Source organism: Saimiri boliviensis, chromosome 3 (assembly GCF_048565385.1).
Source record: "Saimiri boliviensis isolate mSaiBol1 chromosome 3, mSaiBol1.pri, whole genome shotgun sequence".
In the NCBI taxonomy this organism is placed as follows: Eukaryota; Metazoa; Chordata; class Mammalia; order Primates; family Cebidae; genus Saimiri; species Saimiri boliviensis.
The window spans coordinates 94,953,168-94,965,496 of NC_133451.1; the positions used below are offsets into that span (position 1 = coordinate 94,953,168).

At 36.5% G+C, this 12,329-nt stretch overlaps 1 protein-coding gene across 1 annotated transcript in view; it reads right to left on the reverse strand.

The window, feature by feature from the left end:
- Positions 1-1,866: 1,866 nt before the first annotated feature.
- SLC39A8 (solute carrier family 39 member 8) overlaps positions 1,867-12,329 on the reverse strand; it is a 78,195-nt gene continuing 67,732 nt past the window's right edge. Inside the window, exons 6-8 of the mRNA XM_039468375.2 lie at positions 8,061-8,268; positions 7,683-7,867; positions 1,867-3,392 (exon numbers count right to left, since the gene is read on the reverse strand). Coding sequence (XP_039324309.1) covers positions 3,243-3,392; positions 7,683-7,867; positions 8,061-8,268 — 543 coding nt within the window. The 3' untranslated portion in view covers positions 1,867-3,242. The remainder of the gene's footprint in view (positions 3,393-7,682; positions 7,868-8,060; positions 8,269-12,329) is intronic.

Genomic DNA, 12,329 nt, shown 5'->3' on the forward strand with positions numbered 1-12,329 from the left:
AGTCATGAGAATCTCTACAAAAAGCAGTTCCCTAAACTGGCTGCATAAGAACCATCAGGAGTAATAAGCTTCTGAATTAAACTCATAAAAACTTTTGTGTACCTCAGATAGCCGATATCCATTCTGAGCTTCTTTTCAGCAAGAGAATTCTGATTTTCTTGCCGGTCATGTATCCAGCTAAAAGCAATGTTCCTCATCTTCTCCTGCAGATTGGCCATGTGACTAATTCTGGTCATTGAATACACGTGGAGATGGCTGGCTATTACTTCTGAAAAGGCTCCTTAAAGAGGGACGAAGAGCTGGGTGTGAACTTTATGCCTTTCTACCCATTCCTCCTTCTGGCTGTGTAAAATTTGGACCTTAAGGCTGAATCTCTAGCAGCCATCTTAAAGCATGAAGAATTCTTGAAGGTGGGAGTCACAAGCTAAAGACGGCAGAGCCGACAGATCGAAGGAGTCTGGGTTCCCAGTAACCATGGAACTGCCATGCCAGCTCTGCACTGCTCCTTCCACACTTGTTTTATAAGAAGGAAGGTAAACCTAACATAGATAAGTCCCTGTTATCATACACCATCAAATCCTAAACACAGTGCTACTGGCATTTTCTTAGCCTTACCAGATTTCAACAGATGATTTTCATTTTCAGGCGAGTATAACGACCTCCACAATGCTGCCCGGCTGTAGGTGATTGCAGCATACCGTTTGGTGAAATGCATGTCTTGGAATTAATGAAACGGGTATTTGGAGTCTTTTGTTTATCCAGCTACCTTAGCTTGCCTGAAATCTTACTAGTAAACTCACTGATTCTGGGACCATCCAGAATTTGGAAATTCCCAATATGGAAGAGAAATGGCCATGAGAGAATGCCTTGTGCATACCTGGCACAGAAAGGAAGCTAAGGAAAAGAAATTCAACACAGACGTTGCAACCCACAGTTATATGGAAGGCAAAGTATCAGTGAGAAAGAAACTGTAGTAACATCAGTGTTGGAGAATCTATTTATTATAGGCTTAAGGCCCTCTTTTTCTGTAATGGACCTGAAATGAACACAGAAGTCTGGAAATGAAAGTAGCCCCCTGATGAAAACCAAAGTGAGACCTAAAGGATGATGATGCCAACCAGAGCAAGGAGAACAGACTGGCAGTTAATATTCCCCTGGCACAGCCCATCAGTAATTAGCTGTTTAAAAGCCTGTGATAACTGTCTGGTAAACTTGTGGTGTGTTTTGGCTTTTCTTGACTAGTTCACTTCTTAAAAATTTAAGCCCCTCATTAAAGAAACTCTTTCGGGCCAGGTGTGGAGGCTCATGCCTGTAATCCCAGCACTTTGGGAGGCTGAGGAGGGCGGATCATGAGATCAGGAGATCGAGACCATTCTGGCCAACATGGTGAAACCCCGTCTCTACTAAAAATACAAAAATTAGCTGGATGTAGTGGCACATGCCTGTAATGTCAGCTACTTGGGAGGCTGAGGGAGGAGAATTGCTTGAACCTGGGAGGCGGAGGTTGCAGTGAGTTGAGATCACACCACTGCACTTCAGCCTGGCGACAGAGTGAGACTGTCTCAAAAAAAAAAAAAAAAAGTAAAGAAAGAAACCCTTTTGGATGTGTAAATAAATTAGAAACAGTCTACTAGGTAAGGGCCCACTAAGCAATTAGAGATCATCATAATACCATTCAGGGACTATTAAAATAAGGGACTCTCAAGTTGGCCATGTTAAGCAACTGCTATAGAAATAAACCATGGTGGGGTTAGATTTATAGTTTGAGCACATCACTGATTTCCTATTTATATCTCTCCCCCATAATACCAGATACACGGCAGTAACTCATCAGGACACATATTAAATAACAAATGACACAATAGATGGTTTCAAAAGGTGTTTACTATTCAGTCAAATAATTTTATAATTGTCAGTCATAAAGTGAAATACATACCAAAATATATATTAAATATTCACCAAATCTGCATTGCTGCAACATGAAAACATTTTTTGGTCTGTTGGAAAATGTAATTCCTGAGATCATTGTTGGGCTTTGTCCATCATTTTCCTCACCATCAAATCATCTTCCCTTAAGTGACTTGGGAGTGTGAATCTAAGAAGTTCAATTTTAGACTAATTTTCTCTATCTTCTAAATGAGTAAACAGGCTCTTTTATAAAAGGTAAAAAAATAACGATGGTATGCTAATTTTTTTCCAAGGTATACCATATGGAAAAGTGTAGGGTGAACACAAAAGAAGTCTTTTCTGATCGGCTCTCGATCACACATAAGGAGCATATGTTTTCCAGTTAATCAGTCCTTGATGTATAGCAGTCCAGCTGTTGTTTTTCATTTATTAAAATATTCTCTGCTAAATAATTATGTTTGTCTTTAAAAGCAAATTGCATAAAATTGCATCCAATTTCTTTCTCTAAACCAACATATTCTTCACCTTCACAAAGCACACACATGGTGCACTGAAACCGAGGTGTTACCAGCTTTACATACTGTTCTGCCATTTGTGAGGGGTGCAACCACAACATAAGTCAGAAAAGAAAGCTATCCAGCTTTTCATGGAATCTGGTGAGGTTTACACTTAGCAATAAGCTTCTAAGCCTGAACTTAGCAGGGCTAGCAAAACTTTATTAATTTCCTAACTCCTATGATTTTAGAACGGTTTTCAAAATAATCCTATAAATTCCTAATTGAAATACAAAACAGAACAAAAAAATATGAGAAATATTTTTTTCTTTGGCTCCTTAAAGACTTGGATTCATTTATATTAGTGTTGCATACATTTTACCTTCTACATTTTGATGTACTTGCTCTTGAAAGCACTAGAACAAATTAATTGAAATAAAACCACTCTGAAACCACTTGAATCTTTGATCCTACCATACAGATTTAAAGGCTTTCAGGACATACCTTGTATTTTCCCCTGAGTCTGAGTGTCTACATGATTATGAAATGTATGTCTCTTGTTTCACGGTGATATCCAATATGCATGAAATACTGAAAAATAGGTATTTCCCAAAGACTCCTATATACCAGGCATCTCAAACTGACACTGAAAAACTTTTGAAGCATTTTTAACAACGAATAATGGAATATTTCACAGACTGAAGCCAATAATTAGTTTTCTTGACCTACAGTTGAAAGCAAAATTATCTTTTTAACTAACTAGGATCAGCTTCAAAGTCCTTTTGGAGATGTTTTTACCTATTAAATGCCTTTATTAACAACACCATCTTCCATTTTCTATTACTCCAATTCGATTTCTCCTGCATATAAGGTAATGAGCAGAATGGCTGTGAATCCAGTTAACATTCCAGCATTCTGAATCATGAAGAAGGTGAAATCGGTTTTTCTTCCAGTTACCTTTTCTCTCAGCATATCATTCATCTCTGGAAACTGGAAGACAGATACATTGTTAGATAACTGTTGCCATCTTGTGGCAAACCACAAAACAGTCACTTAGAGGCATACTTCAGAGATAGTATGGGTTTGGTTCCAGACCAGTGTGATAAAGCAAACATCTCAATAAAGCAAGTTACATGAATTCTCAGGTTTTCCAGTGAATATAATAGATATATTTGCATTATAGTCAATCTATTAAGTGTGCAATAGCATAATATCTAATAAGGCAACGTACATACCATGATTTTTTAAAAATACTTTATTGCTAAAAAATGCTACCAATCAGCTTTCAGTGAATTGTAATCTTTTTGCTGGTGGAGTCTTGACTCCATCTTGATGGCTACTGACTGATTAGAGTCGTGGTTGCTGAAGGTGGGAGTGGCTGTGAAAAATTCTAAAATAAGACAACAATGAAGTTTGTAACATCAATTGACTGTTTCATTCATACAAGATTTCTCTGTAGTGTGCAATGCTGTTTGACAGCATTTTACCCACAGTAGAACTTATTTAGAAGTCTGTCCCTGCTCTATAAACTCTGTTTATAGGATATTCTAAATCCTTTGTTGTCATTTCAGCAATGTTCACAGCATTTGTATTCTGTCTCAAAAGAAGACTGCTCTGTCTCAGGAGCAGATTCTATTTCAAGAAATCAGTTTGTTCCAGCAAAAGCAGCAGCCCCTCATTCATTCAAGTTTAATCATGAGACTGCAGCAATTCAGTCCTATCATCAGGATCCACTTCTCATTCCAGCTCTCTTGCTATTTCTACTACATTTGCAGTTACTTCTTTCACTGAAGTCTTGAACACCTCAAAGTCATCCATGAGGGTTGAAATCAACTTCTTTACAACTTCTGTTAATGTGGATGACTCCTCTCATAAATTATGAATGTTCTTAATATCATCTAGAATGATGAGTCCTTTCTAGAAGGTTTTCAACTTATTTTGCCCAGATTCATCAGAGGAATCACTATCTACAGCAACTATAGACTTGCAAATTATTCTTAAGTACTATGACTTGTAAGTCAAAACTATTCCGTGGACTGATCCATGGACTGCAGAATAGATGTTGTGTTAGCAAGCACAAAAACAGTATTCATCTCCTTGTACATCTCCATAAGATCTCTTCGGTGACTTGCACTGTCAGTGAGCAGTAATGTTCTGAATGGAATTTCTTTTATTTTTCTAAGCAGAAGGTCCTAACAATGGTTTTAAAATATTCATAAACCATGCTGAAAACAGATAATGTTATCATCCAGGCTATACTGTTCCATTTCTAGAGCACAGAGTAGATTGAGCATAATTCTTAAGGGCCCTAGGATTTTTGAAGTGGTAAATGGTCATTGGCCTCAACTTAATGTTACAGCTGCATTAGCCTGAGTAAGACAGTCAGCATGTCCTTGGAAACTTGGCAACCAGGCGTTGACCTTCTCTCTAGCTAAGGAAAGTTCCTGGATGACATCTTCCAACAAAAGCCTGTTTCAGCTACATTGAAAATCTGTCAGTTTACTGTAGCCACCTTCATCAGTGATCTTAGTTAGATTTTCTGTATAACTTTCTGCAGCTTCCCATCAGCACTTGCTGCTTCACCTGGCACTTTTATGTCACAGAGATGGAGTCTTTCCTTAAACGTAATGAACACACCTCTGCTAATGTCCAGTTTTTCTTCTACAGCTTCCTTACTTCTGTAAGCTGTCATAGAATTGAAGAGTTATTCCTTGCTCTGAAATAGGTTATTGCTTAAGGGAATGTGGTAGTTGTTTTCATCTTCTATCCAGACCATTTAAATTTCATTCATGTCAGCAATAAGACTGTTTTGGCTTCTTATTATTTGTGTAGCATTTTTAATTTCCTTCATCAATCCTTACTTTGCGTTCACAATGGGGCTATTTAGAACACAAAGTCTAGCTTTTGGCCTATCATGACTTTCAACATGCCCTCCTCAATAAGCTTAGTCATTTCTGGCCTTTGATTTAATATGATAGATAGCAGCTCTTCCTTTCACTTGAACACTTAGAAGCCACTGTAGGATTATTAACTTTACTAATTTCAACATTGTTGCATCTCAGGAAATAGGGAGGCCCAAGGAGAAGGAGGGAGATAGGGGAATGGCTGATTGCGGGGACAGGCAGAACACACACAACATTTATCAAGTTCACCATTTTATATGAATGTGGTTCATGGTGCCCCAAAACATAAATCACTGATCACAAATCACTATAAGAGATATAATAATAATGAAAAGTTTTGAAATATTTCAAAAATTATCAAAATGTGATATAGAGACAGAAAATAAGCATATGCTATTCAAAAAATGGCACTGACAGACTTGCTTGAGGCAGGGTTGCCAAAAACTTTCAATGTGCAAAAAATGCAGCATTTACAAAGTCCAACAAAGCCACATGCAATAAACCAAGGTGCACCTATAATAGAATTCTGGGATGGGTGGTATAATCATTTACTTTGGATGTTCAAAGGTTTTAGTTCAGAGAGATTAATGGGAATATCTAGTTCTTTCAGACATCAACAAGAATAAAAGTAGTGAAGTAGTATTTTTCTCCAACTGAATCAATCAGTGGGATGGAATTTACTTCATTTTATGTTCTCTTTCTCCTTCTCCATTACCTGCTCTCTGTGCTTCACCTAACCCATTCTTTCATGACCTCAAGTTCATCCAGCAAAATCTTCACACCTGCCATCAACTCTACCTGAACTTGTATTTCTCTAATTTTTCAGTGGACTAAATCCTTCATGTTTCAACTTATATCTCGCTAAAACAATTATGTTAGCCAATCCTACTTTATTCTCGATTCCTTTATTACCATCTTTCATCATATATTCAACTTTGTCTCTTATTTCATAGCATTTTTTAATTATTTGTAATTATTTATTCACCTGTGTGATTTTTTGTTGTTGTTGTTTTTGCTTAATTTTAGGATCCCCTCTTTCTAGAGGAAAAGCCTTATGAACGGTAAAGCCCCATAAACTGCGCCTATTTTGATCACTCCAGGATCAGTATTATTTATTTATTTTTTTTTTTTTTTTTTTTTTTTTTTTTTTTGAGACGGAGTTTCGCTCTTGTTACCCAGGCTGGAGTGCAGTGGCGCGATCTCGGCTCACCGCAATCTCCACCTCCTGGGCTCAGGCAATTCTCCTGCTTCAGCCTCCTGAGTAGCTGGGATTACAGGCACATGCCACCATGCCCAGCTAATTTTTTGTATTTTTAGTAGAGACGGGATTTCAGCATGTTGACCAGGATGGTCTCGATCTCTCGACCTCGTGATCCACCCGCCTCGGCCTCCCAAAGTGCTAGGATTACAGGCTTGAGCCACCGCGCCCGGCCAGTGTTATTTATTAATATTATTTCTTTAAACTGAAAAACTCTAATAAGATTCCATTCTTATATTAGAAAGTAAAATAACTATAAGATACTATAAGACATTAATTTTGCACTAAAAAGTTATAGATGTAGCCTTGATTCTAAGAGATGAAATCCTTGCTCTGATGAGGGTCTTCAAAGAACAATGAGCAGAGCTAGGCAATTATAATTAGGAGGTAAGAATGCAAATGAAGAAAATTAAATTATTAAATTATGTATTTTGTACATCCAGTTCCAAATGCAAAAGAAAGATGCCTTGATTTTCGTACCCTATCATATTATCATTTTCTAGAAAGACGTCCATGATTTACTTGAAAATGCACAAGATATTCTCTCTCTTACACACACACACACACACACACACACACACACACAGACACAAAGACACAGACACTAAACAGATATAAATATAAATATATACTGTCAAATAAATATTGTCAAAATTTTACCAATTCTAGTGTACCAGGTTTAGTCTAATCAAAAAGCTACCACTGTTTAGAACTTTGAAATAACAAAATGCTATTTAATAAGTTATTCCTCTTCCAAACGTGACATAGACACAAAAGAGGGAGACAAAGTCCTATAGGGACATGCTGTAATACAAGACAAGGTTTACCAACCACAAAGGGAATAGAGATAGAGGAAAATATCTCTATTTCAGCAAAAACAAATCATTTCACCTTCAAACAATAGGATTATTTTTAAAGAACCAATGAGGATCAGTTCCAAATTACTATTAGTGTAAACTGCTCAAGTAGAACGATCTGTTGAAATGGGAATGTTCTGTATTACAACAGAAAGGACTTCCACACTGTGGAAAGCAGAAGGCCACCTTCAGTTAACTCCTAATCCAGATACTTATTTCCAAATTTTAAATTAAAACAAAATAAAAAATTTAAGCTTCTTACCATGTCTGCCAGAGAAATATAGAGGAACATGCCTCCAGCAAGTGCAAATATAATATTTGGAGCAAAATTATTGCCCACCAAAATGCCAAAAGCTAGTCCAACATAGCAGGAACATGCAGAAAGGAAGTTGAATAACAAGGCTTGTCGCGTGCTCATCCCTGCATTGAGTAGGATCACAAAGTCTCCTAGAATAAGAAGAAAGTATCAAGTGAATAGTTTTTTTCTATTTCTGGATGAGATCAAAGATAATCATCAATGTCCAACAAGTTCTTCATTTTAGTGCATCAGAAGGATTTGAAGAGTATGTCACCTAAATAGTCTCATTCCACTAAAATCAAGAAGTAAGTAGACTTTTACAATATGAGCAGAGCTCCTTACCTAACTCATGCGGAAACTCCTCACATAGGATTGCTATGGAAGTACTGAGTCCCTGAAGGAGAGACAAGGTGCAGGAAGCCCCAATCGCCAGGCCATCGATGAAATTGTGGAGGGCATCGCAGAGTGTTATCATCCAGGCAATCGTCCCTATTTCTGACAGTTTCGGCCCCTTCAAACATGTACATGAACTTGGCTCTTTTTTTCCATCCTAGCAGAAAATCAATCATAATGATAACCAACATTTCTTGAAAGTCTCAGAAATACAAGTTGAAGATGGGTTATGTTTTGGGAAAAACAAATTGTTTCACATAGAAAGTCTTTCAGGGTAGCTAGGAAACCCTAGCAATACATAATAGAGCAAAGAAAACGTACGGCAGAGAGAAAGAAATTAATCAACTGACACACTTAAATAAGTCACTAACAGACATTTGCCTTTACTTTCCCTTTAAGACAATCTTTTTGATTTGTATGAACTTCTTCCTACTGTCTTTCCAAAATGTAGCAGATATTACCCTAAGAATTTTATTTATACACATAATTTAAAATGAAGGAAGTTAGTCAAAGACTAAACTTAAAGTCTTTTTCATGTTACAACTTAAATATGAAATCCACAACTAAAGCATGATGACATCAGGAACATTTGTTCTAATCCCTCCTATGCCACCATATGACAGTGAGCAAATTATCACAGACAGTTCTTTCAACTGTGAAGTGAAGAGAATATCCTAAATGATTCATTTATTTGTCAATAACTTACTGAATTTCTTTTCCAGGTACCGTGTAGAGAGTTTAGGCTGTATCAATATGGTCCCTACCAGCTCAAACTTTATTTTCTTAACAAACTGCATGAAGTGTAACTGAAACAGGCTAGCCTTTATACTAACACTTCTTTTCATTTTGAAATAATAAAAAATATAGAAAATCCTATGATGGATTCCTTGTAAAACTTAGATTTCCAGAAAATTTACAAAATTGTACAAAATCAAATGACAAATGCCGACTAAAACATTTTCCAGAAGCTGTAGAAAAAGATAAAATGCAAATTCATTTTTAAATAGGAAAGCAGTTTGCAATTAACTGGAGAACATTTTATTCCTAATTCTTCTCCTCTCACCTCAACCTAAGCAGCTAATCAGTACCTTTACTGAACATCTGAAATTTGTAAAACATTCTGCTGAATGCTATGGGAAATACATGGAAATGGAAAACACAGCTTCTGTCTTCAAGAGGTGTATTTACATTGGAGAAACAAGTCAATGCATAGGGATACATTTTTTCTAAACATGAAATATATATCCAACAGAAAGGGGCTTACTTCAGAGCAACAATCTAAGTGACATTTACTCCAATGTCATTTCACTACTCCAAACACTTTGGGGACCAACACTTTCAGAACCAACTTTAAATCTTGCAATACATCTCTTCACTGTTTCATTAGTGGCAAATCTGCACCTTTGGATTTTTGTTGCACAGACAAAAACATTTGGAGCAAATAAATTTATTAATTAATATGAAATGAATGGGAAACTATTAGTAACAGGAGTCATCATCATTGTCATCATCAATGTGGTTGTAGTAGAAATAAAAACAGCAAAGGCACATAGCATTTATAATGTACTAGACACTGTTCTAAGCACTTCAGATATCTAATTCATTTGGAACAATTCAATGAGGAAAGTACAGCTACTACCATCATTTTATAGTTGAGGAAATTAAAGCACAAAAAGGTTTGTAAACTTACTCAGGGATACAAAAAAAAAAAAAAGTCTGCACCTTCGGTAAAGGTGCTTTATTACTACAAACATATTGGGGAGGGGAATTCTCCTTTGTAATAGGATCTGAAGGCAGTTCACAAGGAGACTTCCCTTCCTCTCAGAAAACTTTTCTCAATATTTGATGCAACATTGAATAAGTATCTAATCTCCTTTATTTTAAGAAACAAAGTTTATCTGCATAGAAATAATTCTATCTTTTCTTAAAATGTAGTCTTTTTACTTTATAACTATACCTTAAATGCACAACACAATAAACAATCATAATATAGCACAGGTAGTTTGGGTTGGCTTGTATAAAAAATGCCGCAGAGTGGGAAGCAATTATAGCTGAAGGAGAAACAAAGGTGGTCTTAGTGAAAGCCACAGAGGAAGTGGCCTGGGCTTTGTAAAACTTACTGCCAAGATGCACTTAATGAAATTATTTTGAATTAAAGCAATTGTTTTCATCTTCTAACTTAATTTATCTAATTACATGTTTAAAACTTCCTTATAGTGATGATTTCAGAAGAAGACTACAAAACCAAGTCTTGACTACCTGATATCACATACAGAGTCGGTATACAAATACCCTTAATTTTACAGAAGAAATTAAATTAATATATCAGGAATGATTCTCTTACCTCTAAGTACAGATATTATTGACTCTTTATTATGCCTCATATTAGCTCTATGAACTTAGGTCCCAAATGATACTGTTAAGCAGGGTAAGAGTTATACATTTTTAATAGTTTTGAAACAAACCAAAGTAGGTAAATGTTCACAGAAACTTCTTTTTTAATTCACCTAGAACTAAATGACTGAGCAGAGAGAACACTAAATTCAAGTTCCTGTAGTTAAGTTAGTGAATATGCCTATCTCTCTCTTTTTTTCATTTTTGTTTGCTATTATTGTTGTTTGCTTGCTTGTCTTCTTGTCTGAGTTTTACTTTAAATATGAAGCTATTTCTATCCTCAGCCAAGACAAGGCAGCTCAACTTAATGAAAAGACCCTAAGTCTAGAATATAGAACTGAGTTCAAGCTTGGCTCTGAGAAGAATTACCATGTGATCTTCAGCAAGGTTCTTAACACCTTTCCCTTAGCTATTAATAGGAATAAAAGTCAAAGCAATGTGTAGTGTTATCAGAATGGGTGAGAAAGAATATCATGCACCAAAGTTATGAAAATAGAGGGAGACTAAGTTAAATCCCAACATAAATTGGAGGGGAAAAAGACAAAAAAAATTTTTAAAGTACATAAAAATTAAAATGGAGAAAACAAATAGGCTTATTGCAGAACAGTTTAACTTCAAGGAAGGAGGAGAAAGTAGAAGAGCAGAAGGAGGAGGTTTGGGGCAAGAGTGAGGAAAAGGAAATGGAGAAGTAGCATGGAGTCTAATTAAACTAAAGAGCTTCAGCACAGCAAGAGAAACGGTCATCAGAGTGCACAGGCAATCTACAAAAGGGGAGAGAATTGTTGCAATCTATCCAATCGACAAAGGCCTTATGTCCAGAATCTACAAGGAACTTAAACAAATTTACAAGAAAGAAAAACTCATCAAAAAGTAGGCAAAGGATATGAGCACTTTTCAAAAGAAGACATTTATGTGGCCAACAACATGAAAAAAAAGCTCATCATCACTGGTCATTAGAGAAATGTAAATCAAAACCACAATGAGATACCACTTCATGCCAGTTAGAATGGTGATCATTAAAATGTCAGGAAACAACAAATGCTGGAGAGGATATGGAGAAGTAGGAACACTTTTACACTGTTGGTGGGAGTGTAAATTAGTTCAACCACTGTGGAAGACAGTGTGGCGATTCCTCAAGGATCTAGAACTAGAAATACCATTTGACCCAGCAATCCTATACTGGGTATATATCCAAAGGATTATAAATCATTCTACTATAAAGACACATGCACAAATATGCTTACTGCAGCACTATTCACAATAGCAAAGACTTGGAACCAACCCAAATGTCCATCAATGATAGACTGGATAAGGAAACTGTGGCACATATATACCATGGAAGACTATAGCCATAAAAAAGAATGAGTTCATGTCCTTTGCAGGGATATGGATGAAGCTGGAAACCATCATTCTCAGCAAACTAACACAAGAACAGAAAAACAAACATCACATGTTCTCACTCATAAGTGGGCATTGAATAATAAGAACATATGTGTACAGGGAGGAGAACATCACACACTGGTGCCTGTTCGGGGGTGGGGGTCAAAGAGAGGGATAGCATTAGGAGAAATACCTAATGTAGGTGATGGGTTGATGGGTGCAGCAAACCACCATGGCACATGTATACCTATGTAACGAACCTACATGTTCTCCACATGTATCCCAGAACTTAAAGTACCATTTAAAAAGAAGAAGAATTCTTGCTTCCTGTCCCCAAAACCTTGGACTTGATGAGTTAGATGGTCCTACTGTCCGAGGCAGTAATGCTTATACCAGGAAACATGGTCACTTTCTGATTCATTGGAAGTAGAGACTAACCCCTGG